Source organism: Dermacentor albipictus, chromosome 9, assembly GCF_038994185.2.
Source record: "Dermacentor albipictus isolate Rhodes 1998 colony chromosome 9, USDA_Dalb.pri_finalv2, whole genome shotgun sequence".
NCBI classification, from domain to species: domain Eukaryota; kingdom Metazoa; phylum Arthropoda; class Arachnida; order Ixodida; family Ixodidae; genus Dermacentor; species Dermacentor albipictus.
The window spans coordinates 25029856-25057546 of record NC_091829.1 but is presented as its reverse complement, the minus strand read 5'-3'; the positions used below and the strand labels follow the sequence as shown (position 1 = coordinate 25057546).

Sequence of the window (27691 nt, the reverse complement as noted above, 5' to 3'; positions counted from 1 at the left end):
CAGCTGCGCAATGCACGTGCCCTCGCTCGACTGTAATGTTCGTACGCTTTTAAAATTCGTACATTTCTCTTTCATGTGACAGACATACATGCTCGAGCACAAACGTGCGCAGACTCAAATAAAGAGCGCGTCGTCACTATAGAATATTGCCGTCGAATTCGCAAAGCTTCTAGCTCGTGGGAAGTGCATGCCGTTATGTACTGATCGCTCGACGTCGGAAATGCATTCTCTGGCGAATTCGCACACGCCTGTTATGACAACTATCAACTGCAGTGTGAAACGAGAGCCTGAAATTGCTCCTCTCCGAGAAGCGCCGGATACAATTGTCATTTCCCTTTCTATCTTTCTCCGTTCCTTTCCTTGTTTCTTTCTTTCGAAAAGTCAGTGACAAGATGTACCAGTTACGTACGTCGACTTCAGTCAGCACACACACGCACACACGCACACGCACACACACGCGCACACACACACACACACACACACACACACACACACACACACACACACACACACACACACACGCACGCGCACACACACACACACACACACACACACACACACACACACACACACACACACACACACACACACACACACACGCACGGTGCCGCGCCGTAAAGCCATATAATGGACCAAAGATCGCGGATCTAGAACACGTCAGCGCAGCCATCGTGTATTACGGCTCTTAAAGATCCCGCTCGGGCACCGGCAGATATACAGCCTTCTAGAGACGACGCTCACGGGTAATCTATACGCTAGGCATTTTGTCGAGCTGTATAGGAACCGTGGGATGAAAAGATGATCCCGCTTTTCCAGTTGATCGCGCTCGCCAGTGACAAGAAGAAATAAAGCAGCGCACTGTTTGGAGCGCACGCCGGGCTCATTCGAGCGCGTCCTTTAACGTCGCGCATGATCGATTTGTGTTTAATCAGGCGACCACACAACGGGTCTGATCCCGCGGCAAAGCCTCGCTGACGGCCGGGCCCGGCCGGGATTTTCGCACGTCCAGCGTTTTGACAGTGTGACAAAAAAAGAAATGCGACAAAACGATCTCTCGTGTACAGGCTCGCGAACAATGAGATCTGGCGTGTCGGCTGAAATCTGAATCCCTTTGTGTTTGAGCGCGCGGTGAGAGGCCATTGAGGCAAACGTATACAAAGCGAGCGCCGACGCGACAACGAATGCCGTGAGCTTAGCCGACGGAACCACGGTATAGACTCTTAAAGGCGAACGAAGGAAGAGAAACGTTTCAAGAGAGTTTGAAGCGGTCGGGATGCGGATTATCGCCATCTGGTTCGTGACTTTCACCGGGCTGTTGTTGTCCACAAAACAACGACGCTGATTTCCTCGAGATTCTGGCTCGACGATGCATACCACTTTCGCTCTGTGTTGTTATTATTCTTTGTTGTTGTCGTTTCGCACTGTCGGCTCCGAGCGGGTGACGGTGCACGGTGTGCGTGCATCGTCTCTGCAGCGCGCTTCAACTGAAAATAAAAGAGAGAGAGAGAGAGAGAGAGAGAGAGAGAGAGATCCCTTTGTGTGGGCGATTCGCGTGTGCGACAAGCAGTTCGCGCTTGTGCGGTCCTCGCACGAAAGCCACCTGACAGACGGGGAAGTGACGGCGCGAGAACGACTTCTCGCGCGTCAAGAAGCTGGTTCGCGTCCGGCCGCGGGCACTCGCACGTGACCGCGGGCGCTCAAGAGGCCGATCCCCTGCAGGTAAGCGAAAGGTTTCCCGAAGAAAAAGACAGGAAGAGATGGGCGGCAGGGCTTGCCAGGCTTCGCGTGAGGGCGGCTCCGTCTTTGCATTGGACGGAACGCGCGGCCGGACGTCTCGTCGTCGTCGTCGTCGTCGTCCCCTCCTCCTCCGCTTCTTCTCGACGTCTTGCGCGAGCGTGCATCTCGGCCAACGCGCGCCGATTATCCAGTCACCTGTACCTACCCACCCACCCACCCGCGAAGCGGAGGCCTCCTAACATCGCGCTGGACACTTGTGCAGGGCGACCCTGTCTTGTCGCCGGCGGTGATCGCCACCTCTCTCGATTATCTTTGTGCGGCGAAGGAGAGAAAGGACAGAGGGGGAGTTCTCGAAATCAACGGCTGACGCAAAGGCGGCAGCGTTGACTTTGACGCCCTCTCATAAAGGTAGCCGCGGAGGTCTCCCGGAAGGTCTCTTCGCGCGAGGGGAGCGTGGATCTCTCTGGCGACCTGGAGCGGGATCGCGTCTGATGAAGAACTCGCGGCAATTTCGATAACCCGGTCAGCGCGCAGAGCGTTGAGTGAAGCCGCCTGTCGCGGATCGCCTGTTTTTTTGTTCCGTCGTTCTCGCTTCTCGTGATGCGACTCACCGTTGCGCGCAATTAAAGGCACCTGCGACGGACGCGTAGCCCGCGCCAGGTGTGTGTCGACAACCTGACGTTCTTGTCGCGCAACTTGAAGACGGCGATGTAGTGCGCTGATGGCCGATGTTTAACGGATACGAGTATGCGGATCCGAGAATCCGGAGCTTTAGGTCTTGATAAGTTAGCCGGCACCCACGAAAGGATTTCAGAGTGGAATAGCCTTGTTTTCCATATTATTATTATTTTTTCGTCTCTCTCTCTCTCTGCAGGTTTCAGGTCTGCAGGTGTCAAATCGTTTGCGGAGGAGGATGGAAAGAGCACATAAGCCACATAACCTCAATTCACTCTATAGCACTCTTAGGGATACAAGAGCTGTCGCCGACACTCCATACTCCGAGAGCAAGGCCACATATTTCAATTCCCTATGTACAATGAAAATAACTTTAGGTTTCCAACCTAAAGTCACAGCCACAAACCAATTATGAGTTGAAGCATGTCTCTCGAAGAACACCACAGATAAGAACGAGCTACGGTACGCAAACTATTGAATTTCAAACTATGCAGTTTCTTAACATTAACAAACACATTGAGAACCTCATCTATCAGAGTACTTCCTGTAGAGCTGAAAAAGAGAGCGTTACGATGTGTTACGAGAGTGTTACGATGTGTTACGGTTGCTACATGACGAGAAGTAGCGTACGTATTCAGTGCTTGTGCCGTTTGGTTTTACATCATGTTATTGAATGCGTGTTTTCATATTGAGAAACTGACCCTGCTTTATCTTCACCAAATAGTGAAGCGACTTTGCTGCTGTCTGTCAAATGCTACGACTGATTGTAGGCGTATGGGCCTCGTCAATCATTTTGCCGTTTGCCCTTCCCCTAAAGTTTACCCTACAACTGAAAGAAAGAGGAAGAGATAGCAAAGAGCAAACAACCCAAACCACTGGAGCGGCCAGCTGCATCACAGGCTGCGACGCGAACTCGCGAAGACACGAGAGGCGGTCCGAGGCGGCCGGCGGCGTCGTGCCCGAAATCTCAAGCCCTATCAATGAGAACGCGGCTGGGTCGCAAGCGGCAGCGGGCAGCCATCGCTGGGCCACGGGAGAGTCCTTCCGTCCGTCGCCCGTAATCGGTGGAGCCAGCGTGGGCCTTAAGAACGGCGATGTGGCTGCTCGATCGACGCCGCCAACGCACCCTGCCCCCCCCCCCCCCCCCCAACACACACACACACGCACACTTTTCCAGACGAGGAAGGACGTCGACGAGCTGCAAGCAACAAGAAAGTACAGAGTCTACAGAAATAATGTACCCGGGACACAATACAAATCCAATAGAGACGCATCACGAACCAGAGGGAAAAACAGTATGAACGTGGTAGACACGCATTAAAGAGTGCGCTAGAATCATACAAGGGCCAAGAAAGACAATTGTGAAACCATACAAAGTTATCCGACCCGAAACAATATAAATCGAATACGGAGACTTGGGACTAAAGAAGAATACAAGAGAAAAAAGACAAGAAAAGAAAGCCAATTCTGTAAAAACGTGTTCAGAACCTAGAAAAGTGACAGATCAGTGATCGAATGACGTCTCCCCTCAGGAGGCAGAACGCGGACAACACGAAGGTAAAATCAGGCAGCAGATACTGCAAGAATATTCTACTAATATCAGAACAAGTTCGAAAGAACACAAGAAATTCCTGAGAAACACATTGAACGGCAAGACCAATGGCACAGCTACGTGAACTTGTGCTTCAGAATACGACATTTAAAAAATAAAAGGAGTATGAACATAGTGCGACAAAGAAACAAGGGAGAAAAAAAAAGGCTCATTGGTAATTCAACGGAATGTCACCAGGAAGTCTGAATAAGCGGCGCTGTGCAAATTAAGTTGACAAGAAAGAAGTGCACTCTGTAAACAAAATAGACAAAATAATCACATGCCCTAGTGTTCGGTATCAGCTCCAAACTAATAATGAGGTCAGTAACATCACGGGAAGGAAAAAAAAAAGAAAACATTGCGCAGATGGAATCTGTGAAGTGAAGCTTTCGCGAAATCTTCAAACGAACGCTATAAATTTTCCCGTTTAATTCCTTCGTCCTTGGTGTTGGCACGAAAGAAGTATATACGCGTGAATGTGACCTTATGGATAGAGCGTCGGGCTGCTGTGCTGTGGCGGTCCGAGCTTTGAACCCAGCATCGGGCAAGAAATGAATGCGGGCTTAGGGCGCCACGGTCAGGAAAGTCCGGGAGTGTTCGAAAAAAAGAAAGGGAGGTAGGAAGGTAGGAAGGAAGGAAAAGAAATCGTGGTATGATGGCTGTAGTACAAGGAACATCAGACGAGACAAAGAAAACTGAAGAAAGTACAAACAGCAAAGAAAGTGGGAAGCAAGTTAATGACGGGGGAATGGGCGAAACAAAAAAGAAAACGGAAGTGCGGTATACGAGCTGGCGAAGAACAAGAAATCGACAGGGCAGCCAGGGCGAGTGCAAGCGCTGGACAAAGAGAGGGTGCAGGACCGCTGGAGGTGGAGTGAGGCGAGAAAGAAAGAGAACCAAGAAAGGCGTGGGTGAAATGCTACTAATAAAAAGAAAAGGCAACGCTCGGATGTAAGAACGAGCGAGCGAACGAATGAGAGAGTGAGTGCGGAGGACCGATATTTCAGCCCCGTTCCCACGATGCCCCCCCACCCCTTCCCCCACCCGAACCGACGCGCCGTGTGCATTGACGTCGGTCGCGCACTCCCCGAAGAAAGCGGCCGATGTAATCTCGCGCCGCTGGCGAGATGCTTCGAGAGCGCGCACACACACACATGCGCACGCGTAAGTACGCACAGACGCGCGCGCGCACACACGCACATGGAGCTTGCGTGGCTGTCGGCCGTCAATACACCGCTGCCGCTGCCTTCGGTCGGCGGCAGCGCACAAACGCACCCGCAGACCTGCAGCCGCGCGATTTGAAAGGACGGGCACTGTTGGTTTTTGGCGCCCTTTCGCCATCTTTTCGCGTGCGGCCGCCGTATAGCCGGTGCCGGAGTATAGTGGCTTGGCTTAGCTGGGCTCTGCCGAAACACTTCTTACCCCTTTAACCGCCTGCAGCGCTTCCTAGTGCGACACAAAGGGCGAATTTACGAAAGGAACAGTTTGTTGCCGTGTCGCTTCGCGAAAAGAGTTTGGGCTTTTGCAGCGATCGAATATTGGTGCAGCGTGTGCTGCCCGAGATCATCCCATTCGATGGTTCAGAAAAGCCGGAAACCTCTCGGTAAATTACCCATCTTGAAAGAGGTCTTTCAGCGACGGCCGTACATGCGTTGCAGTAAGAGCGGATTAGTCCGCTTTCCTTCGCCAACTGGGTTCGAGTGCGTGAGCAGTGTCTCTTAGTGTTAAGAAGCCACAATGGCGGATATCCAACTGGGTGTTGAGGGTGCAGTGAAATGGAGCGTAGCACGCAACGTATAATGCAGAGGAGTCGAAGGCATCTAGGTTTCGAAGGGAAGCCGCGGGTTACAATGTGTCGCCTTTGTTATACGAACGTACCGTATCGGGCGGCCCGCCAGGTAATCTTGGCGTCGTGGCCACACAGAAAGGCGAGCTCGGAAAGTGGTTGCCCCGTGATTAGCGCACGTTGGTGGTGGTCGCCTTTCGGTTTGCGTGGTGCTCTGGCGCATGCATAAACGATTGGACCGCCAGGTGGGAGCCGCCATAGGTTCGAAGTTCGTGCGTCGAATCGGCCAGCCGTCCAAATGGAGGCTCCAAAAGCAATGGTGAGTTAGAGAAGAGAGCTGCGAGGTGGGCTCTCACGTGATACGCGTCCCCGTAAAGGGCGCAAACATTGCCTCGTCGCTGTAGCGTGTCTTACGTGGAAAGAAAAAGGAAAAGAGAACAAAGAGTAGGCAATATATTCAAATAAGCGTGAATAAAAGTAGCGTAGCAAAGCTAAAGCAAACCGGTGCGTGAGAATCTGGGAATCGCGCGCGGTCCCTTGCAGCATTGCGGAGCGTGCGTGTGTTACCATCGGCGTCAAGGACGTCGCAACCTCACAAAGGAAGGCCCCCGGCGTCGCAAAAGAATACGCTGCCATCTGAAACTGTATACACACGCGCACGCACAAAGAAACCCCGCGCAAGGAAAGAGAATGGAAAGAACTTCGCGACGCGTTCGCCGACGTCGCCAGCGTCGCGCCAATTCCCCGACGAAAAAAAGGCCGTCTTGCTCTAGTAACGCCCCAAGGCGAAAAGGCACAGCTTCTTGTTTGTTTCCGTGAAGTCGTCTCCCCTAGATCTCTTTCTACAAAGATCCCCCCCCCCCCTACGTGCGCACGCACACACAAACAAAATCCACAACGCGCCGGCTGGAACGTAGTGGATGTCGCGACAGTGCGGCCCCCTTTCTTTTCCTGTCTCTCCCGTGAGTTCAGCGCGGTGCAGAACCCTTGACGCCGCTGCACCGCAGGCAATTCAAGTCGGTGCACGGGGCATGGAAGGGAGTACGGTAAGTGCGACGGAGGGGCGGAGTGGAGTGGGGAGTGGAACAACAAGACACGGAACGCCGCCACAAACCACCCGCACCAACAGACTGTGGCCGAAGGTGCAGCGAGGGGGAGGGGAGGGGGGAGGCGGCCGAAAAGTAGGCAGAATCTCGAAAGAAGTCCGTGCAGTTTCTCCGGCGCGGACACGGGCGCACGAAAAAAGGCGCAATCTGCATATCGTTGTTTGGCATCGCCGCCGCGACGGCGGGCCGCTCCGCAGCCATCGCGCGGACGTCTCGGCGCTGTTACCACGAGTTGGCCACTTGTTGCGCCGCTGCCGGAGCGGCAATTACGGCGCTGGCGCACGGCTTTAGCGTACCCGCGTGTATGGCATGCTAGCCCCCGCCGCCGCGACTTTTGCTCCTTGCTTCTTCTTTTCTCTTGGGGCTTGGTGCTTCTCTGGGCACCTTCTTGTCGGCGCCTGGCTTGCCCGTTGGCGCCCAACGCGGTAAGAGACCCCCCCCCCCCCCCCCCCCCCCCCCCCCACTCCCGGTTACGTAACAGGGAGTCGCGCCGTTTTGCTAAGCACGCCTGTACAGCGAGCACGCGTGTGGAAAACAAACCACTGTCGTTATACGCCGAGGTCGCGGGTCCTGTGTATTGTGTACACACGAGGCGCGGGCGCCACCTCTCATTTCGCCGGCAGTTTCGGGTCCGTGTGAACGCCTTCCAGAAGCCTGCCCCTCCCCCTTTTCTCACTCTTTCTTTTTTTTTCACTGCGAACTCTCCTGCGACCTCCTGCTCGGGTCCACCGTCCTCTGGTAGTGCCCTTTCTGTGACCGCTTTCCGTCTCTGTTACGCCGTGTTGTGTTTGTCGTCGCGTCACTTAGTGCTACGTCTTTTGGGAAACAATTGTGGCCGTGTTGACGCAGTATGGCCCGACCTTTCGCATTCACTTAATTGAGTTTGTGTTGACAGATTCGTTGCGAGTCTTTTCCTAGAGAGGTTTTCGGAAGAACTCTGGTTGATATGTGAGAGATTGCAGCTCCACTGCGTTCTATTTAAATCATTTTGTCAAAGAAAAACACCTTGCTTAACCTGCCTGCCTGTTCTCCGTGTCTTGAATCCCATGTAGCCTGTTTCACTTCATTTGCAGTGCATTCAAGAGAAACTTGAACGAAACAGTGCAGCCTATGCTATGCGAAGGGGTAGCTGTGCTTAGTCTAATTTACGTAGAATCAGTTGTAGGTGAAACCAAAGGTGAAAACTAAGTTTAACGGAGAATAACAGCTCGTCGTTTTTTGTATGAACTGTTTGTTACCTTTGGACAATCACTGATACGTAAAATCCCAAAAAGTTGACAAGACATTTACGTACCATCCAAAAACCATGCAGTGACAAAGCGGTGGGCAGCTCCGATCAGGATTTAACACATTTAGCCATCTTAGGCACTTCTCAGTAAGTCGGTCTTGAAGCTTTTTTTTATTTTTCGCCTTAGATTATCAGCCGTCCAGCTTGACACTCGGGGCATCACGTCTATTCTAGAAGAATCTTATTTTAAATAATCTTGACTTTCACTAAGACGACTCGCATATATCATGCCAGCAGCAGTCGTCTGCGCAAGGCGTTATATATTATGCTCTCCGTTTATCGATGCTCCAGATTCACGGTCTGATAACGAGTATTGCCCTGTAGGTTGGAGACGGGCAGCAACGAGAATTTACAACCATCTGGGCTGACAGGCCTTGCCTGACATAGGTGTTTAATGGTCCGATGGGCCACTCTGACGCGCCCACATTTGCAACGGCTTTAGAAGTCTGTAAAAGCCATATGTTCCTGTTCTTAACATCTTTTTTTTGGAGTACAACTCTTACGCGGCCGTTCCTGCGTTTCGCGTCGGCGTCGTCCCTCGGCGTAACCGAGGGAACGTGCGCAGCAAATGATGAGAGAGCGAAGGTGGAGCGCAGCGGGGGATGAAAGACGGCGATAGCAGCGAAGGTAGCGCAAGGTTTCAAAGAGGAAGAGGAGGGTGCAGTGGAACCATGAGGCGGAAAGCGGAGAAGGACGGTATGACGAAAGCGTGAGAAGAAAAATGTATAGTGCCCTGCAAGACGGGCTCTGCGGTAACGGCCGCTACGAGATGGCGCCAGAGTAGCGCGCCGTCGTCTGTGCACAGAAGGAATACGGTGGGTGATCGAGCGCATCCACCGATACTATTTATGGGAAACAAAGCGCTGCATGAGCGGAGGCCAGTCTGCTACGGCCGCTCTGAATTTCGCCCACGCTTCACCCACGTGCCGCCTCCAGAGATCTCCCGATTATCGAGGCAGTCGTGCCACACTTCGCTGCGCTTGCAATGTGCCGCACGAGACAGCCACAGTTAGCCGTAGATTGTCTGCGCCAGCCAATATATCGCGAAACGAAAACACTCGTAGAGTTGCACTCAAGTTCAGTATTAAGGACTATCGCAATCGTTGGTGAATTTTATTTATAACAAGCACATGTGTCAAAAGCAGGAATATCGAAAACCGCTACAACGGGTGTGGGCCAACGGACACCACATTCGTTCACAGTTGGCAAAAGAAGGTGCCCGAAAATCGGCGTTCTTCAGACAGGAAACGAACTAATACTTATACATAACGATCCAGAGAGTGAAGATTAATTAGGAGCGGTAAATTTACTTTGTTCAGTTGTCATTTTCTTGCGTCCTTTCTTTCTGATCGACCACCCACAATACTGACTCGTTGATTCTCTCGTGAGAGATATCCTGCGGGAAGAAAGGTTGGAGTAATTGCTCGCCCTCCCACTAGGCGCTGCGGGATCGTGTAGTAGTCCGTGCAACCCAGTGAAACGGAAAAAGAAAACGAAGAAAGGAGTAACTAAATGTCCGAGAAACAGGCGCTCCGAAAAACGAGCTGACAAAGCTGTAAACACCCCGTTTCAGAGGGGAGGCATGAGGGAAGGAACGCCAGGCGTGCTCTGCAGGTAACACGCGGCTTCCTGGGAGGCTTGTTACGAAAGCGAAGCCAGAGAGAGAGAGAGAGAGAGAGAGAGACGCATGCAGTCGCTTCTCGGGCATGCGGCGCACGATCCGACTCACGCGCCCAGTTGCACCACTGTGCACGTATACCTGCGTACACGTACGTCCGCGTGCGTTTTTGTTTGTTCTTCTTTCTCTTTGCTTCCGTCGTCGTCGTTCACGTCTCCGGCGAGCGTGCGTTTGTAAGAACCAGATGAGGTTTCTCGATCTCCCCCCCCCCCCCCCTCTAACCTTCCCAAGCCCGCCGCTTGATTCTACACGCATCGCTTTGTACACACGGGGCCGTTGTTTCGTCTGCTCGAATCGCAGCTGCAGCAGACGACGGGGTGCGGGCGGCGGCGATAGACACGGACTCTCTGGGAGAGTCCGATGCGCGGTTCCATTACGGGTTTCCCATGCACGCAGCGCCAGCGAGCTGCTTCACGCCGGGTCGGCCCATTCGCCGCGAAGAGTCGGCATTGTGCGTCGGCTCCGCAAGGTGCGGCGCCGGCGTTGGTCGCTGCGAAGGCGTGCGGGTCGCACCGCCGATTTGTATCTGCGGCGCGGCCTGGAAGTTGTTCGCCCGACTCATGCTGTGGAGGCAGATGGTGAAAGAAGTGTGGCCAGGCCCATCCGCGCTGGGGATGTTTTCCACAGGTTCTGATAGCGTTATCGTAATGAACCATAGTGCGGTCGAAAAACAAAGGGATAACGGCGAAAATCATTCTCATCGGATGGATGAAAGAAAGAGCCGAGGTTGCTTCTATTAATCTTTTTGGGCTGTGTGCGCTTTTCCTCCGTAGAAATGCTGTGCGAATGGACACGTGCTTGCCCTCCCATGTCTTTCTGCTATGAAATATAAATCTGCCTGATAGCGGATTGTTCAACGCTGTTGGAAGTAGGCCTGGGTAAATCCTTGACCCAACTGGCGCAGCCGCATCTTCTGGCATACTTGATAGAAAGATAGCATGCTACGTGCGAAGGGCGTATATTACTGCCGCCTTTTGTGTGAAAGGTCTCGCTGTTGGCGAACTACTTTCAGCACTCCATCGTGCCCTGTGAAGAGCCTCGACCTCACAGTGATGGCGCGCATTTGTCCGGACACTTGAAATGTCTTACTGGCTGTTCCTGTAGGGTGTGGTGACGTTTATGTGTAACGTCCCTTTCGATATGTGCTGTCATGCAAGTGCTGCATGCACGGACAGGGTTGTTCCGCAGCACACAGCCTTGCACACACAGCCTTGCACACACAACCTTCCGCACAGAATAGCTCGATTAGAATGGCTTTAAGAGAAAAGAAGTACTGCAGCTCATTTGATGATGGTGTACGGTGCACGTCACCATTGTGTGGAGCGCGCGCGAACGGCGGCCGCCGTGAGGCGCTCCGGAGCCAGCCAGCGACGTCTATCGGTAGTGGCTGGGTCCGAGATTAGATGCGTTTGCCGCACGTGCCCAGACACTTCTTATCTCAAGCCCCGCAGCTACCGTTAGGCGTCGCTGGCTGTCTCCGGAGCGCCCCGGCGGCCGTCGTTCCAGCGCTCTACGCAAGAGTGACTTGCACTGTATAGGTTTGTGTAAGCTATCGGTATTTGCCACATTTGTCCAGTTGTGCATTAAGCTATGGGGTCAACTTAGCACCGTGCTTACCCAGAGTGATCCCAGTTTACTTCAATATGTACATTACTGCTACACGCGACCGCGTCACTAAAGTAGCTACCGAGGTTTACTGGACGTTTGACGTGCTGCGTCCATCCAATTAAGAGAAATTTAAGGACGAATGTCAAGCCTAATTTGGAAGTGCAGAAGCGATCATCCCACAATCTCCATTTTCGGCCGGCTCCTCAGCACCTTGTAATTAAATATTGAACTTTCGTACGGTCGACTGAACACGTGTTGTCTTGTGATTGCTATAACATTCAACGCGACGTTCTTCGCAGTGTATTAAACCGCATACACCTTGGACGATTCTCAAAAATCCTTAAACCACGACCCCACTCGTCTCGGGCTTGCAAAGAGACGCGGGCATTGGTACGGCTTATGTAATCGACTGGTCTCAGCAGTGCACGATTGTAAGCGGGAGGGATAACCGCACGCGTGTTCGCATTGCTAGTACCTTCCTCCACCTTTCCTCCTCCTTTATTTCCTTTCATGCCGAACCCCCCTTTTCCCGGCCTAGGGTCGAAAACTGGAGGCGCGTCTGGTGTGTCTCCCCGTCTCTTTGCTTTTTTCCCCCTCCTCCTTGATTCATTTACTTAGAGCGCATCGTTATTCGCTGCTCAAGGGATATCGTCGTCGAAACACCCTTAATCCCGAGTTCATTTAAACGCGACTGGTTAGAAAACCTTTTTATCTAGCCTCTTGAATCCAGCGCTAGAACTTCTCATCAATCATACGAGCAGTTCTTGAGACTCACCCACGAGTCTCTGAGTCCTCGTAGCTGAGTCGATCGTGCCCCGAAGAGAGGACGACGCCTTCTGTGGGAGACCGCGACAACCTCGTTCGCGCTTTCCTTAGATTGCCCGCATGTTGTCCCATGCACTCAGCTGGTTAAGCCGGCGGTCGCACTGGCCTTCGAGGGAAAGTGCCGGCTGCAGACGACGCCACGGTGTAGAAGGAGACTCTCTTCGCGAGGGTTCGGCCGGACGCCGAGGTCAACATGCTTACGGTAAGACCCCGTGCACATGGTACGAAATACATGGTTGCGGATCTTGGGGCGTCATTACTTGCGTCTCGTATTATTCGAGCGCCGACCTATGGAAATGCATATTAACAAAGAAACTTGACAAAGTTGAGCGGGATAGGTGTAGCGTTGATCAGTAGACAGGAGGACGGTATTACCGATAATGAAGCAAACCGGTGTGGCTGATATTCAAGTTTATTTAAGATACGTACACTGCACTCGGAGGACCAATCAGCTGAGGTTGCATTTGTGGTTAAGAGGAAAATTTCCATTACGGTGTTTAACGTTCCGAAACTGGGCTGTGTGGGTTTCGAAGGACAGTGCTGTGTAGTAGGAAAACCCCAAAATTAATTTTGAGCGCCTGAGGTTCCTTCTGTCAACGTGCGCCTATATTTAAGTGCACGAGCGTTTTTCTCATATCTCCTGTACCGATAAGGGGGCAAATGTGCGTGAATGATGAAAATATAAATAAGTAAATAAATAAATAAATAAATAAATAAATGAACGAACGAACGTCATAGGACTATCTGTGAGGACGTTTTCACGCCGCAGTGGGGATGGAATTTTACAATGGCGGCCTTCTGTCTGAAAACTTACTTGGTCAGTGTCTCTGAGAGCTGCGCGATTGAAGACACCCTGTAACGTTACACACAGATGGGCAGACCATGGTGTGTGTGTGAAAACATTTATTGGAATGAGGTCCGGAGGCTCGACTTCTTAAGTCAAGGCGGGCCGCTCCCACGTTGGCACTGTCAGGCCAAGCCTTTCAGCGACATCATGGGCCCTCTGGGCGGCCCTTAGTTGGTCCTGAAACAATGGGCTTTGAATCCTTTTCTCCCACTGTGTCCATTCTTCAACGAGGTTGGAGAGGGTCGCGGGGCACCCCGCCAGCATATGTCTGATTCCAATGATGCCATTACAATCGTTGCAGTCCATCCTAATCTCCCTCTCTGGATATATTTTATTAATGGTGTACGGTGTGGGATATGTGCCTGTTTGCAATAAGCGCAGTGAGACTGCCTGAGCCCTGTTCAGTTTTGAATGTGGCAATGGGAATTGCCTGCGTCCTAAATAGTAGTGTTTGGTAATGTCATTGTATGTTATTAAATGATCTCTAGATTCCCTGGCTTGGTGAAGGGCTCGGTTGTGCAACCATGACATCACGGTTTTTCCAATTGCGCCTCTTGTGTGCGTGTATTGTGCGCCGAACCTTACGGCACATGCCCGTCCCGCGAGATGCGAGAGAGACAGAGCGGGGAGCGCCGCTCTTGTCGTGCACCCCTGCATACGTGTACGCGCCTCGACTTAATTGTCGATACCGATCGTCGTCTCGCGCATATGCTCACGGGATTCGCCCCGAGGCTTCGCGTACGCGTTCGCTCGTTGCCCCAATGAGCAGCAGGAGTTTGCCGGAGCGCACGACGGCTGCGATCTCGGTGCAACAGTGCCATGCGCGGATTCCCTCGCTCGCAGCAGCTGCCGCTTGGGTCCGTGCGACGCCAGATCCTAAACGATGCGAGCGTCCCGCTTCCTGAGACGACCGCGTTTCATTTCGCGACCCCTCGGGGCGACACTTGGCCGCTTGGAACACTGGAGGGGAGGGGGGGGGGAGGAAGAAATGAGGGGGGAGGGTCCGCACACCGATTCCCCGGCGATTAACTTGCGCTGTCGCTGTGTGTGCCTCAATATATGCGTGTGTCTGCGCGTGTGTGCATGTATGCCGTTTCTTGGTGCTTGCCTATACGCGCGTGCGCGTGCGTGTGTCTCTGTGTGTGTGCCTTTAGATTTCTGTGCTGCCATGGCTTATAGTAATTGCTTCAAGGTTAGACCCCCCGCCCTATCCACCATCACCGCTGGTCGAGCAGCGGGATTGGCTTGGCAACGACAGGGCGCTCAGGGGCCGTCAAGCTTTTGCTCTGTGTGTGTGCGTGTGTGTGAGTGCGCGCGCGCGCCTTGAGAGGCTTCGAGGATGACTCCACACTATTGCATGCGCTCCCGCAGGCTACGTCGCGAGGGATCTTAATTTACAGCCGGGAGCGTTCGTAGCGTTTGGACGGCGGGATGGTGGTGATACCGAAGTGCGATTACAGCGGCGGTTCGGACATCCAACGCGCGCGCGCGCGCGCGCCCGAGGAGGCTTTCTCGCAAACACTTTCGATGCGAATGAGTCTGTGTGGCTCTCCTTGGCGGCTGGCTTTGTGTTGCCTTGGCGGAGCGGTAATCTCGCTATGAAAGTGCCTCAATTGCCTGACGCAAGCACGTGCCGAAGCTTGACCGTGGTCACTCGAGGAATGCGTGTCACCGGACCGGCGCGAATAGTTAGCGCGTTCCGATCGTTTACATTGCGCTGCCTTGTGACACCTGCGTTGCGTCGAGCGGACGCGGTTTAGTTAGGTCGTATTGGCGGGGTCGGCCCGACCCCGCTGTAATTGACTTTGATAGCACGGAGAGATAGATGGCGGAGGAATGCGATCAGCACGTTTTCAGCATGCCGCGATGCGACGCCTTGAGGCATCGTGCGTGCGGCATGCAGTCTGGGCAGTGCAGTTGAGAGTGCGTAATCTGGTTTTACAAATCGCGAATGACGGCATCCCAAGATTGTCTGTCGAGAGGCGATATACGTCGTCGCGCGATTGACATCAGCCCGTAGTTGATGTCTCTTTTCCGATCGGCATCTTAGCCCCGGGTTTCGATGGCGCATAGCCGTTGCAAGTCGTGGCAAGTGGTACGTATACCGGTTCGTTCGCTGAAAATCATTTCGTAAGCTATCGAAATTATCTGGCCACGTTATTTCGGCATCGTGGAATTGTCTTTCAAGAAAAAAAAAAGAATGAAACGGGGGATGTGACGGTATTGAAAAGGATGGTCCAACTCGCAACCAACTACGATTTTTCCTATTCAACTATACACATGAGACACAGGGGATGATCTCTTCATTAGACAATCCGCTGAACCAATTTGCTGCATTTAGAAAGGGAAACCTGAATTGTACCCACTGTTGGGAGTAGAATTTGCAAATCGGTATTAGTGCGCCAAAAGCGGGTGTTTCGATCAGCTCTGGAAACTTGCATCCTTTCAAACGTCTGAAGCGGAGATATGTGATATAGGTTTATAGCTTACAATTTTTTGGAGCGCTGTGCTGAATTCCTTCACAGACATTATAGTAGTATGTTTCAGAGCTGTGTGCTTTAATATATTGATTTCGTCTTATTTAGATGTTTCAGTAGAGGCGCAGCTGACTGCGCCTATACTGAACGCAGGCTGAACGCAGGCTTAGAAGACTCATAAAGTTCGTCATCGTTTGTATGATAGGTGTCAGTAAAAATCTTGTGTTAAGTACTTGTATTGCGAAAGCTTTTAAACTAACCCATTAATGTAAGCCTAAAAAGTTCATCTGATGCGCATGATTCAGGAAGTCTGACCGCGTGCCGTTGCTGCATGTGATTTGATTGTGTGTTCTGCTATCAAGCGGCCTCCGCTGACAATTCCTTAACTGTGCCTGTTGGTCGCCATATAGCGTTGAGAACTCGTGAAAAATTGCTTGGCGCTCCTTGGTCATCCCTCGCCCCGGCGCCAACAGACACCGCAGTATATCATTAACAACATCATCACCACGATCTAGCACACTGCCATTCGACGTTTGAGAAATTGCGGCTTTAAGCGGTTATATTGCCGGCCATAATTTCTCATACATGGCCCGCCCCGCGGATAAGCGTGGAAAAAAAAAAGAAAAAAAAGAAGACTTCGCAAATTCGTCTTTTGCATGCCGTCACGCATAGCCTGGGCGCTGTTTACTGGTTACGTTTTGTTCGTGTTTTTTTGTGTGCGTTTTGTTCGCTCGCGCAATTTCTTTAACTTCACCGCGTCGACGTATAACAGATGCCGCATGGTGAGGAGACTAGCTATTACCTCGGCCGCACAGTGTTGGTTGCGGCGCAACAGCCGGAACGTTTTCGAATCTGTGTTGATTGAGATCGATCGAGTTCGTATGCATGTCTCCTCCTCAATATGTGCTGCCTCAGCGCATAGCTACATGCATACCGTGTATACCCGGGACGTAGGGGAACACTACATATAAAATACACTCTGATTTAGCTTAGAGAGATTTAACGCGTTCTTTCAAGACGCTTCTTCGTTATATTCGCAGTAAAATGTTCATTACAAGAACAGAAAACCAAGCAAAACGTTTCTTTCTTTTTCTCTTTCTTTTTCATTCTCGACGAAAGCTCGGCACAGGTTACGCTAGTGTGATGTCGCGCATATGGATGTGCGTTCTCCTGGTCGAAATTCCGCGGAGTCCTCCACTGCGGCGTGCCCCATAATCAGAAAGCGGTTTTGGAACGCAAAACCCCCTTGCTTAATTTTGGCCTGACCGTCGGCGTAACCGCGCGAACGCGCTAGTGCCAGTGCTCCTGCGTTCGTCGTCGTCCTCCTCTACGCACGCACGCACGCACGCACGCACGCACGCACGCACGCACGCGCAGACACACACACACACACACACACACACACACACACACACACACACACACACACACACACTGTAAGCACATTTAACGTACTTCATCGTTCTCATTTGTATATAGCCATCATCATCATCAAAGTTAGGTGGGCGGATGAAATTAAGAAGTTTGCAGGGACAACATGGCCACAATTGGTACATGACCGGGGTAGTTGGAGAAGTATGGGGGAGGCCTTTGCCCTGCAGTGGGCGTAACCAGGCTGATGATGATGATGATGATGATGATCATCATCATCATCATCATCCCTGTTTTTCGTGCTGGAGCCTGGGCAGTGACTGCGGAATAAAAGGGTTAGCTAGCGCTGTCTCTCTTGCACGTACTGAGATTAGAGAGGCGGCTTCAACCCGTAAAGGCGAATGGCTTCTACCCGAGAATATGTGGTATGTACCAGCGCCGTGCTCTTTCACTAAAACGCGAAATAAGAAAACGCAAACAGCAGTAAAGGAGTGTTCCGTGCTGCATGGGCCTCTTTTGCGGTCATAAATTGTGAGTAATGCTTTCGTCACAGCAGGCGCACCAAAGCCGACGAAAGGACTGTAGGTGTGCCGCGACGAATCTGGCGAAGTTCTTCCTTGTTTTGATGCCGATGATGATTATGACGATGACGAAGTCCGCAACTGCGGCACCAGAAATAGTGGGGAGTGCAATGCATGACCATATGCACCGAATCGGCGCGGTCGTTTAATACTGCGCCGACAGCGGCGTCATAGCGTAAACGCCAGCGCAATCTACTGCGTGCGATCACAGCACGAGGAATTTAGCTTTGGGAGTGGTTATATAGCACGAGTAATCTATCTCGCTCACTCGCTGTCAGTCAATCGCTTACACTACTGCATGGTCCGAGCGTTTCGTTTCTTATTCATTCTATGACGACGCGTTCCCACGACAGGGGTTGGCCAAGATGCAAATGATATTGGGAAATTGCAGTTACTACTGAAATTAGTAACAATTGTCAATATATGAATGGAAAATGAATGGAGGGGGATCACCTATATACCACCGCCGATTGTGTTTTATTTGCGGTCGTGCGTAATCCAGTCATCGAATGCCGTTCCATTATCTTCGAAGGAAGAGAATAACGCGGTGGCAGAGTGATCTGGTAGAACTAAAGCCCCTCCATCCACGCGCCAGTGCCGCACGGCGAAGACGTGTATATAAGGAGGGTGCCTTAGGTGTAACGATGGTCTATGTCTCCAAGCGCACTTTTTTGCCCGACTGTTGCAGTGCCGCGGAGTAAACTCGTCCCGCGTGCGCTTTCCGTGCCCCCGGGGGGGTGACCGGCTGCGTTTTACGCGTCGATCCAGCCCCCCCCCCCCCCTCCCCTCCTCTTTCGCTGGTTTCTTCCCGTTTCCTTTTATCGTTTTTCTCGTTCGACCTTGTTTTCACTTCGCGGTCGTTCTTTTCCGGTCGTTTCAATTCCCCGTCACGCCGATTCCCGGCGTCGCGCGTTGTCCTGCAGGCGAATGCCAATTTACGTCTGCCTCCCCTTCCCCGCGCGGTGAGCAACTGACGCGCGCATTCAAAACGAGGCCTACACCGCGATGCCTCCAACGTCTGTCGATGCTGACAGCGTCCAATGAAGCGCGTTTCATCACGGACCGCGTGCCTCTTATCGTTTCCTCATTTTTTTTCTCTCCCCTTTTTACACGGCGGTTTCCATCCCGTGGATCCCCGTTTGAGGCAGAACCATTGCGCTGCATCCAATTATTTCATTTGTTGTTTTCCTTTTCTCTCGCTTTGTTCCCATCACACGCTGCCGTGTATCTCAAATGCGGTGCCGTCGAAGCAATGCGCGCGAATGGCCCCGCCTAGCTGCGAAGACCTGTCATTGGTGTGTGCGTGCGTGATCGCCAGGTTTGGGCCGATGGGAACGCGAGCGCTTGGCGTGATCACGAACCGAGGCGTTCCTTGGCGCCACGCCAAGCGATCAGGCCTGACGCTTCTGTCAGGAGGAGAGGGGTGGGGGGGGGGGTAGCCTATACGCCCTAAATGCGCGTCGTTTTCGGCTAAGTGGGTTAGTCTTGGAATGTGCAGTGCCTGTAACGTGTAGTTTTCCCAGGTGCGAAACAACCGCTCTCGCGCGCCAGTCTTGATAAACGCAGCCCGTGGGTAACCGAAACGTCTATTGTTTGCGAGGAACTGCTTAAGGGCGCTCGTATTGGTGGGTTGGATGAACTGCCGTCGATTAGGAGGAACGAGGACGGAGGCCTCTGTACCTCGCGGAGCACGTGATTGCACGTGGTTAAGGTTTCGTGAGCGGGTGGTAAAGCGATACGCGGAGATTGGCCGCCGTTCTGGACTCCTCGAGCCATTTCCCGGTGTTCTCACGTCTGTCGCGCCAGTTACCCCTTAGTGAGGCGCACTCAAAGCGCGCACGCAGACTTATATTCTGAGCCAAGCTTCAGCTGTTTTCGTAGAGCTCTAGCGCGTCTTTTTTTTTTTTCTTTTTTTCTTGCTCAACTTTGTATTTCCTCATTGAGCTGCAAGTCAAATTATGACGGGATATTTTATGCGAAGCATATTACGAGGGCTCAACCCAGCTCCTCAGGCGCGGCGGTGACCATGAAATCACGTGACACCGTGACGTCACGACAGAGGAGAAGTGGCTTTGGCTCAACTCTTGCAAGACGGGCTGGGTGGGAATCGAACCAGGGTCTCCGGAGTGTGGGACGGAGACGCTACCACTGAGCCACGAGTACAACGCTTCAAAGCGGTACAAAAGCGCCTCTAGTGAATGCGGTGTTGCCTTAGAAACGCGCTGTTTCTAAGGCGTGCGTCTCTTGCTCAGGCGCACATTTCGTTGCCGCGCCGAACGCTGCTTTGCTCGACGCTCACCGCGTCCAATGCGGGGCGCGTAGTCGCTGCCCTGTAGCCCATTGTCTTACACCCCTTGGCGGGTCGACGGGAACGCTGTCGCGTTCCACTCTTGAAGGCGAAGAAGTAATGCATGAGTTGTTTCTTCGTCTAGCCGAACCAAATATAGCCAAGCAACAGCAGTTCACCATGCTAAACAGTGGTTCAACAACTAAAATAAAGGCTAGTATGCTTCGCATCCTGGGCTTAACCTTACCTAAGCCACAGCCATTTTTTAGCACGAGCAGGGGACGTATTCTGAAACGTTCGCCGCGGCGAACTTTTCGCACTGGCCACGCCTCCGCCGTTGCGGCGCGCGGTGAATGGCTGCTTTGACAAAACCGGAAATTCACTTGCGCCACCTGAATTTCCGGTTTTGTCAAAGCAGCCATTCAGCGCACGCCGCTACGGCGGAGGCGTGGCCAGTGCGAAAAGTTCGCCGCGGCGAACGTTTCAGAATACGTCCCCAAGAGTTATTAGGCAAGCTGAGAAGTCGTGAGTGACGCTTTAACATCCTAAGAACATCATAACATCATTTCTTTAGAAGAAATGTTTGTACTCGTCGTCGTGTACTTCACGCGCTTGGGGCTGATTGCACCGTGAACTCACGAACCTTGTACAATACGCTGCATCCACTTCTGCTGTACCGCATTATAGTGCCGTGGGCACAAGCTGAATAGAGCCCAGGCCCACTTTCTTGCACCGTGTGGAGCCAAATAACTGCATAATATCTGCATACATTTTCGTATAATTTCCGGAAGAAACGCACGCACAACGTAAACCGATTTGCCGGTGCTCATAAAGCGCTCGTTTACGACGGAATGGGAGGGGTGGGGGGGGGGGCGTCGTGGAAGCTTCGCGCGTATTTATCCCCGAGGCTCTTGTTTCCCACACCAGATGATATCGCATGACGCTTGCCCCGGAGGCACAGTCCTATTACCGCCGAAACGAGGGAAAATTGACTTCAGGGGCAGAAAGGAAGTATGCGAGGGGGTAGGGGGGGGGGGAGGGAGGTTGATATCGCTCTATATAAAAGTTACACGTACTGCTAGGCGGTGCTCGGTCTTTGCTTATACTGTGTGCCAGGTACCGGCGTTGCCTAATTGGCTGGGCGTCAGATTCGTGACTTACACACGCCTTAACCCCCCCTCCACTTCCACTTCACGGGCTGTTCGACCGTCCGGCCATGCACTTCTCGCCCGCGTGCGGCAGCCCACGAAAGTCCATAAATTTAGCCTCCCACCAGTGGGCCTTTAATTAGCCAGGGCAGTAACTCGAAGCTTTGTAATCACTGTACACCGCTAGACTCGCTGTAGTTGACGGCGCTGAAAATGCGACCTGGCGGGGGCACAGCTGCTCTTTAAGAATCAATTTTTTTTTCCGTTTAGAAGAAATGTTTATTGTTGCGGCTATCCTCCTGTGCGTATATGTACATACATACACAAATGCTTTTTTTGCTACAATTACAGTGAGCCCAAGGGTATACTTTCTACACGGCGCGCCCCAGAACCCAAAGGACAGACCAGAAGGTGAGCCAGAGTGGCGTCTCTATATAAATCACTCCTCTCCGTGCCAGTCCCGCGGCTGTTCAACAACGCTGGCAGAGCTCGAATGTAACAATGTGCTAACCTGATGGAACGCATTCGGGCGCTTTCGACGATCGTCCTCTTGGGAGGCGAGAATCGACAGCAGCATGTACCGAGACCTGACGCAAAGTAGAATGGATTGGGTGCAGAAATGTCGCCGCCCTGCGCGGGAAACAGGCGCGAGCTAAATTAACCGATGCCGACCGCTTGACGTGGATGCGCAGCGTATACGAGTGCTTGCGTCAAGTCCCGGGGTATCTTGACCCCTTCGATCTTGCTATCGATTATCGAGAGTGCACGAAAAGCTTTAGCGCGCAAGCTCATCAGGTGTACGACCCCCCCTCTTGCCAAGGTGGCCACCCCTTGGCGATAGCTTGATCACGAAGTGGGCTTAAATCACGTCTTGAAATGGATTTCGTTGCGGCTTTAAAGTAACCGCGCCGTAGGCTTGGGACTGCGTCACCTTCGACGCGGAACTAATTTTGAAACTGGAAAAGGCGTCTCTTCGAGAAGTTCGCGCCGCTGCTGGCGTTCGAAGAAAGGTTTTTGCTTTAAAGGCGGCGGTCGAAACTAATGACAGCGTGAAGTGAAGAAAACACTTATTAGCTCTGAAGCACTTGATGGGCTTACGAAAGTGTTTGTTTTCATTGAGCCGAAGATCGTATTGCAGTGGATAGACTTTAGGAATTTCGTGCGTTCAACGAATGCTTCGTCAATGATTTTTAGCTCTCAGTGAAATGAAAAGCTCTCTCGTGTTTTACGAGGGATGTGCCAACCATCGTGGAGTAAGCTTGAGCGGGTCATTAAACTCGGGAGTGCAGTAATCCAAAGTAACATGCAAAAATTACTAGAAATGTTTACGCTACATGTATTCCTGTGTGTTCATAATTTCTTAACACATGCTTAACACGCTCGCGCACACGCACGCCTTGTATAAGGTCTCATCACAATACGTTCTATTATGATGCCCACTCTGCGTGGACCTTCAGTACTGCAGTGTGCTGCGCTACTATGGACTTCCAGAGGTTCTTCTTGCAGGTTCGTATGTTTAGGCTCCAGAACCTGAAATTTACAGGCTCACTTAAGTACCCACGCCATAGGCTTGCTTGTTCGTCTTGGGCGAAGCACGGGGCCAGGCTGACATCTGCAGCCTACACCGGAAGTTTCGTATTAGCTCTCTTCGTCTACCTTCTGTAGGCGATCTCTCTCTCTCTCTCCCTCTCTCTCTCTCCACTTTGTTCCGTTTAGCCGTGTGTCTGTTTCTCGGTTTGCCACGACGGATCCACTTTTCTCGGAAACCGACGTGAAAAAAAAAAAAAAATGCATCGAAGCATTAAGGAGAACGCATGCGCCAGAGAACCGGCAAAATAGAAACGAAGGACACGCAAAGGTTGACAGCAGCGTCCCAACTTGTGCCCCCCCCCCCCTCCCCGCGCTGCATTTGGAGCATACGCAAGTGCGTAACGCGTGCAGGCACGGGTTGACCACGGGCAAGCTCAATTAGGCAAACGAAGGGGTCCTCCCAACTGGCCTGTCGGCATGTCCTACCAGGCTAGGTCCTCGACGGTCGCTCCACCAACGGAAACATGCACTCGCTGCACCGTTCTGCGACTTGACCGCCGGAACAGTCGGCGGCGGCGCACCGTGATTATAGGCGCGTTGTGTTTGCACTCGCTGCCCCCGCCAGGTCGCGCAACGTTCGCCCGGCCAGCCTACGCTGGGCGTCGCGAAAATGCCCGCTTTCTTGCAGGCCGTAAATTTCGGGTGCCCGCCGCTTTGTTTTGTTTTGCAACCCCGCGTGCACTTTTTTCTATCGTTTGCGGAGTTGACGGTATATATACCGTATACAGTGGCGCCCCGGAGGTTATGAAAGGTATATAATCGGGAGCAGAGTGGACACATCCGTTGGGGTGTCCGGCTCTCTCTGGTTCATTTGGTTTGCTTTAGCCATGCTAGTTTAGGCTAATAACAAACAGCCGCAATTATACAGTGGTCAGTGGTCAATGGACACGGACGGGGAAACGGGTTTAGCGCTAAGCAAGAGAAATGGTCGGAAGTAAACAGACGACAGCAATGAGCGCCTCTCTTTGGGCCGTGTCGCTTAGTTAACGCCTCGTTAGGATGGTTTGCGGTAATGGCGAGTGACCCGGTCCGCCATGTCAGTGACGAAATAAGGAAGAGTCTGAAACGACCATATTCTCTGCCGCAAAAGCAATGGCGTATTCAGGAAGACCGCTATATCGAGAGGACCGCGCCATTGGCAGCCCTTTGAGTCGTTAACCGCAACAAATTATCTCCCTTTAGTTAACGTTTCGGCGAGGTCGTTGAGGCCAGTGATGAATGCCGATGTGCTGTGGGCAGGTGCACGTGGGTTTTAATGACTGTAGCACTGCTGCGCGTCATCCTTCCACGATGGTGGCGGAAATGTCATCGCCTCGAAAATAGCGTTGGAAGAGCCGAAAACGCTTCTTCCGAAAATGGCTCCGATTCTTGCGACCTGTGTAAACGCGGCGAGGAGAATAACGCGAGAGCCCGGAAGGTGGTAGCGCTTGAAAGATGCGAGCTAGTCCAATTTCGCGGCATCTTTTACGACTGTTTCGCGTGGCTACAGACCGTTTGCTCGGTTTCCCCGAGTTCAGTTAATGCGCTCGCAGAAGGAATGGTTTCGTAACCACGCGCGTCACCGCTGTATATAGTCAAGCGGTGCCTCCACCTTGTGGATTCCTGCGGAACTCGCTTAGTGAAGGATAGTTGCGAAAACAAACTTCTTTCGAAGGGAAGTCGTGTGGTTCGTCTTTGCTTCTTCGGGTCGTTGGGCTAATGAAGGGCTCAGCAATGGCTTTGTACTCGTCGTCGTGTACTTCACGCACTTGGGCCTGATTGCACCGTGAACTCACGAACCTTGTACAACAGCTGCGTGCGAGCTGTTTTCTTATTCTCTCCGCTTAGGGCTTCGGGTAAAGGATTACGCAGGACGGCACAACAAAGTCAACTCATCTGTTCTAGCCTGACGCAGTGCTTGTGTTAATCATGAGCGCAGCACATCATTTTGTCTTAGCTTAGTGCTAGCATTCGTCGCGGCTTGTAATTATACGAAGCGCGAGTTTTCCGGCGCTCACGCACACGCACGCACAAGTGGCCCCTCGTGTCAGCCGCAGGACTTCACGAACATATTAATAGACATACTGCAAGGTATGGGGTAGGTAGGTTATACTGCACTGAAAACATGGGTGAAAATGCAGGTGAGAGGCTTTAAAGGCACACTGAAGCCAAATATGAAATCAAGCTCAAGTGTTAGATTAGTGCTCGATCATCTCTAAGGCGTCACTATTGTGGCGAACCGAGCCTTAATAATCGAGAAATTGAGGTAAATGCAGGACATGGTTAGAGACTCCCCCGGGACATTCAATCACTTGCCCGATGACGAAAGCACTGTTCAGTTAAGTTTTGTAACTAATACTCAACCATTCGTTGCAAAAAAAATCATCCTTGTGTTGTAATATAGGACGAAACAAAATGCTACTTGTCCAGTTCTATTTCAATTTTTAGAAAAAAAAAGAACTCATCCAAACGACCCTTGACGACGACTCGGGCGGTTTCATTCTCGCTCCGCCCGCGTTTTTGCGTTTCACTATTTTCGTTATCGCGCAGTGCTGCGCTGGTTTTCCTGGCTCGCGAAACTCGCACGAAGTGCAAGTAGCAGACAATTCAACTTCCATGTTATGTCGCGGGACGCCCGAACGGTCCACGCCACTTGACCAAAAAGCAGCTGCAGCGGCGAATCCACCGCCCTGTCCTGGCTGGGTAGCGCCGTCTGTCGGTCGGGATTTTACTCACCGACGGCAGCAAAGGGTGGTGATGGCGTGTGCAACGTCATCACGCACGCCCCCCCCCCCCCCCCCCACCCCTCCCCCTCGTTTCGTTGGTGGGAGATTTGAATTTCCAAAAAGGCATTCGGACCCTTCATATGTAATTTTCTCGTAAACTAAGTCTTTTTCTTGGCGTGAAACAAGCGTTGCGAGGTTTCTGTAATGGTAGTTAAACAGTGCACGTCGACTTAGTATTTTGCCTTTAGTGTCCCTTTAACAAAGTAGCCTATCTGGTGGCGATCGGTGTCTGCGATAGCCCCACACACTCCTGTTTCCGTTTCTTCTTTCTTTGCGTTGTATATTAACCACTCCCTTGCCTCCGTGACGAGCGCAGTACACGTCGCAAGCGTATGTACGGCGTCGTACCTGCACTGCCACCACCCGCCGTATTCGTCGTCGAGTCACGAAGCGCATGCTTCTCGGGAAAAGGACGGAGCGAAGGAAAGGCGCGGAAGAACGGTAGGAGACGGAAACGGGCGCACGCGTATACTGCATACGTGTCGTACTAACGAGATCGCGCGAGATCGCACGATGTGAGCGCTATAAGGCTTGGGACGCAGCGCGTTAGCGCCGGGGGAGGTGTTGGTATGGTGCGTGCCGAGAGATGGTGTAAACCGCTGCAGTAAAGAAAGGAGAACGAAGTAAAAGAAAGAAAGAAAGAAAGAAAGAAAGAAAGAAAGAAAGAAAGAAAGAAAGAAAGGAAACCCAATGCACGTACACATATAACCCGCATTCGCGAACGCATGCGAGAGAACAACCCAATAACGCGATTCGCCTTTTCTATAAACGTGGCCGCGGTTACCGCACTCTTTTGCCTACGGTATAGTACAGTGCCCGGCGCGTCATCATACGAGAAAGATTTTCTTCGCCCTGCATGCAAATAGGCAGTAGTTCCCTTTCTTTCTTTCTTTCTTTCTTTCTTTCTTTCTTTCTTTCTTTCTTTCTTTCTTTCTTTCTTTCTTTCTTTCTTTCTTTCTTTCTTTCTCGTTATATACATGCGTGCCGTGATGGTGGTGTTGCTACTGCTACAGCTGCTGGTTGGAGCGAGGCGTCTAGTCGTGATTCGGGAGCCGGGCACCGTGCTACTCGCGTTCACGAACGTTCTCGGCTGCGCGAATGGCAGGGTGGACGCCAGGGCGCTTGCGCGCGATCGTCTTGGGCGCGCCGTGCCTCGCCGCCGATTGCGATGCAGGGTGCAAGAAGGGTGTAGTGAAAATAAAACGGAGAGAACAGCCTCCCTTCCAGCCGACCGAACTATCCTCGAGTGCTCTTCTTGCTTCCGCGAACCGTCCCCGGCGCGTCTCTTCAACGCAGACGTGTTTTAGTATACGTGCCCGATGACGAGGAAAGACTGCGTCGCGCACCACGTCCGACCTGAAGGTTCGTGGTACAAGAGGATATACGACCGAGGTGTCGATACAACACGTTGGACGGCACCGCAGGGTCCGCTACTGCATGTTACGTAACGGCAGGTCGACGGTGATCGCAACCTGGGATGTGACTTGCGTCAGGACATCGCTCGCAACTACTTCCTACTTTTAATCTTGTCGTCGTATAAGAACGTGCACTATGCCCCAGGAACACTAGGACTTTCATCGTATCTCGTTCATGTTAGTTGCAGGTATAAGCGCACCGCCTTCGTTACCACTACGCGAACAGACCATGCTGTACCGTTTCCTGTTGGAAATCGCTTTTAACAACTTTTGTGCCTGTCTCATTCGAATGGCCAACACATGTAGCGATGTCAACACATTCAGACATCTGCTCTGGATCTGCCCACAGAAATGTACCGAGAAGCAGTGATATGAGTAGTGCTTTGTAGGGTAACCATTGTCCACGACCTGGACTGAACGTTCTGTAGGACAGTTCTTCAGCAGGAACCCTGCTCAGTGTGCAGTATATGCGCTGCTCGAGTTCCCTGAGGTTATTGTGATATTTCCTTACCCCCTCGCCTTGTACAGGGCAGCAAATCAAAAATACCTGTGTTTGACTTCGCTGCATTTCTCTATATAATTTCTCTGTCTCTTTATCTCTAATTTGCACGACGCGCCTGTTGTACAGGCGTACTATCCAGCCGTTACGCAGGTTTTCCAAATCAACAAATGCTCCCGATATTTAGCGTCCTATATATATATAACCACTGGCGACGTCCGACGTTTCGGCGCGTGCTCACTTGTGCACTCGGCTCTTACGAGCTCTCCTCCATGAGATTGCGCAAGCTACGAAGGATGTCTGCGCTGCCTCGGCGTGCAAGTTGCATGCGCGCACGCTCTCAGCTGGCAATCTCTCCTGGAGCTCGCAGCGAGCCAGGCACAAGAAACTGACGTGCGACCTACACACATTGCACGC

The 27691-nt window shown here is 52.1% G+C and overlaps 2 protein-coding genes across 4 annotated transcripts in view; one reads left to right on the top strand and one right to left on the bottom strand.

The window, feature by feature from the left end:
- The window catches only part of LOC135901918 (Kruppel-like factor 1), a 180462-nt gene that overhangs the window by 27888 nt on the left and 124883 nt on the right, over window positions 1–27691 (bottom strand). The window contains exon 1 of one of the 3 annotated variants that reach the window (XM_065431754.2): window positions 21517–21662. The exons of the other annotated variants lie outside the window; for them this stretch is intronic. Coding sequence (XP_065287826.1) covers window positions 21517–21582 — 66 coding nt within the window. The 5' untranslated portion in view covers window positions 21583–21662. Of the gene's footprint in view, window positions 1–21516; window positions 21663–27691 lie in introns of those variants that run through there. 3 annotated transcript variants of the gene reach the window in all.
- Window positions 1–27691, top strand: part of LOC135901919 (uncharacterized) — a 391597-nt gene that overhangs the window by 358623 nt on the left and 5283 nt on the right. The window contains exon 4 of the mRNA XM_070525529.1: window positions 21357–21416. Coding sequence (XP_070381630.1) covers window positions 21357–21416 — 60 coding nt within the window. The remainder of the gene's footprint in view (window positions 1–21356; window positions 21417–27691) is intronic.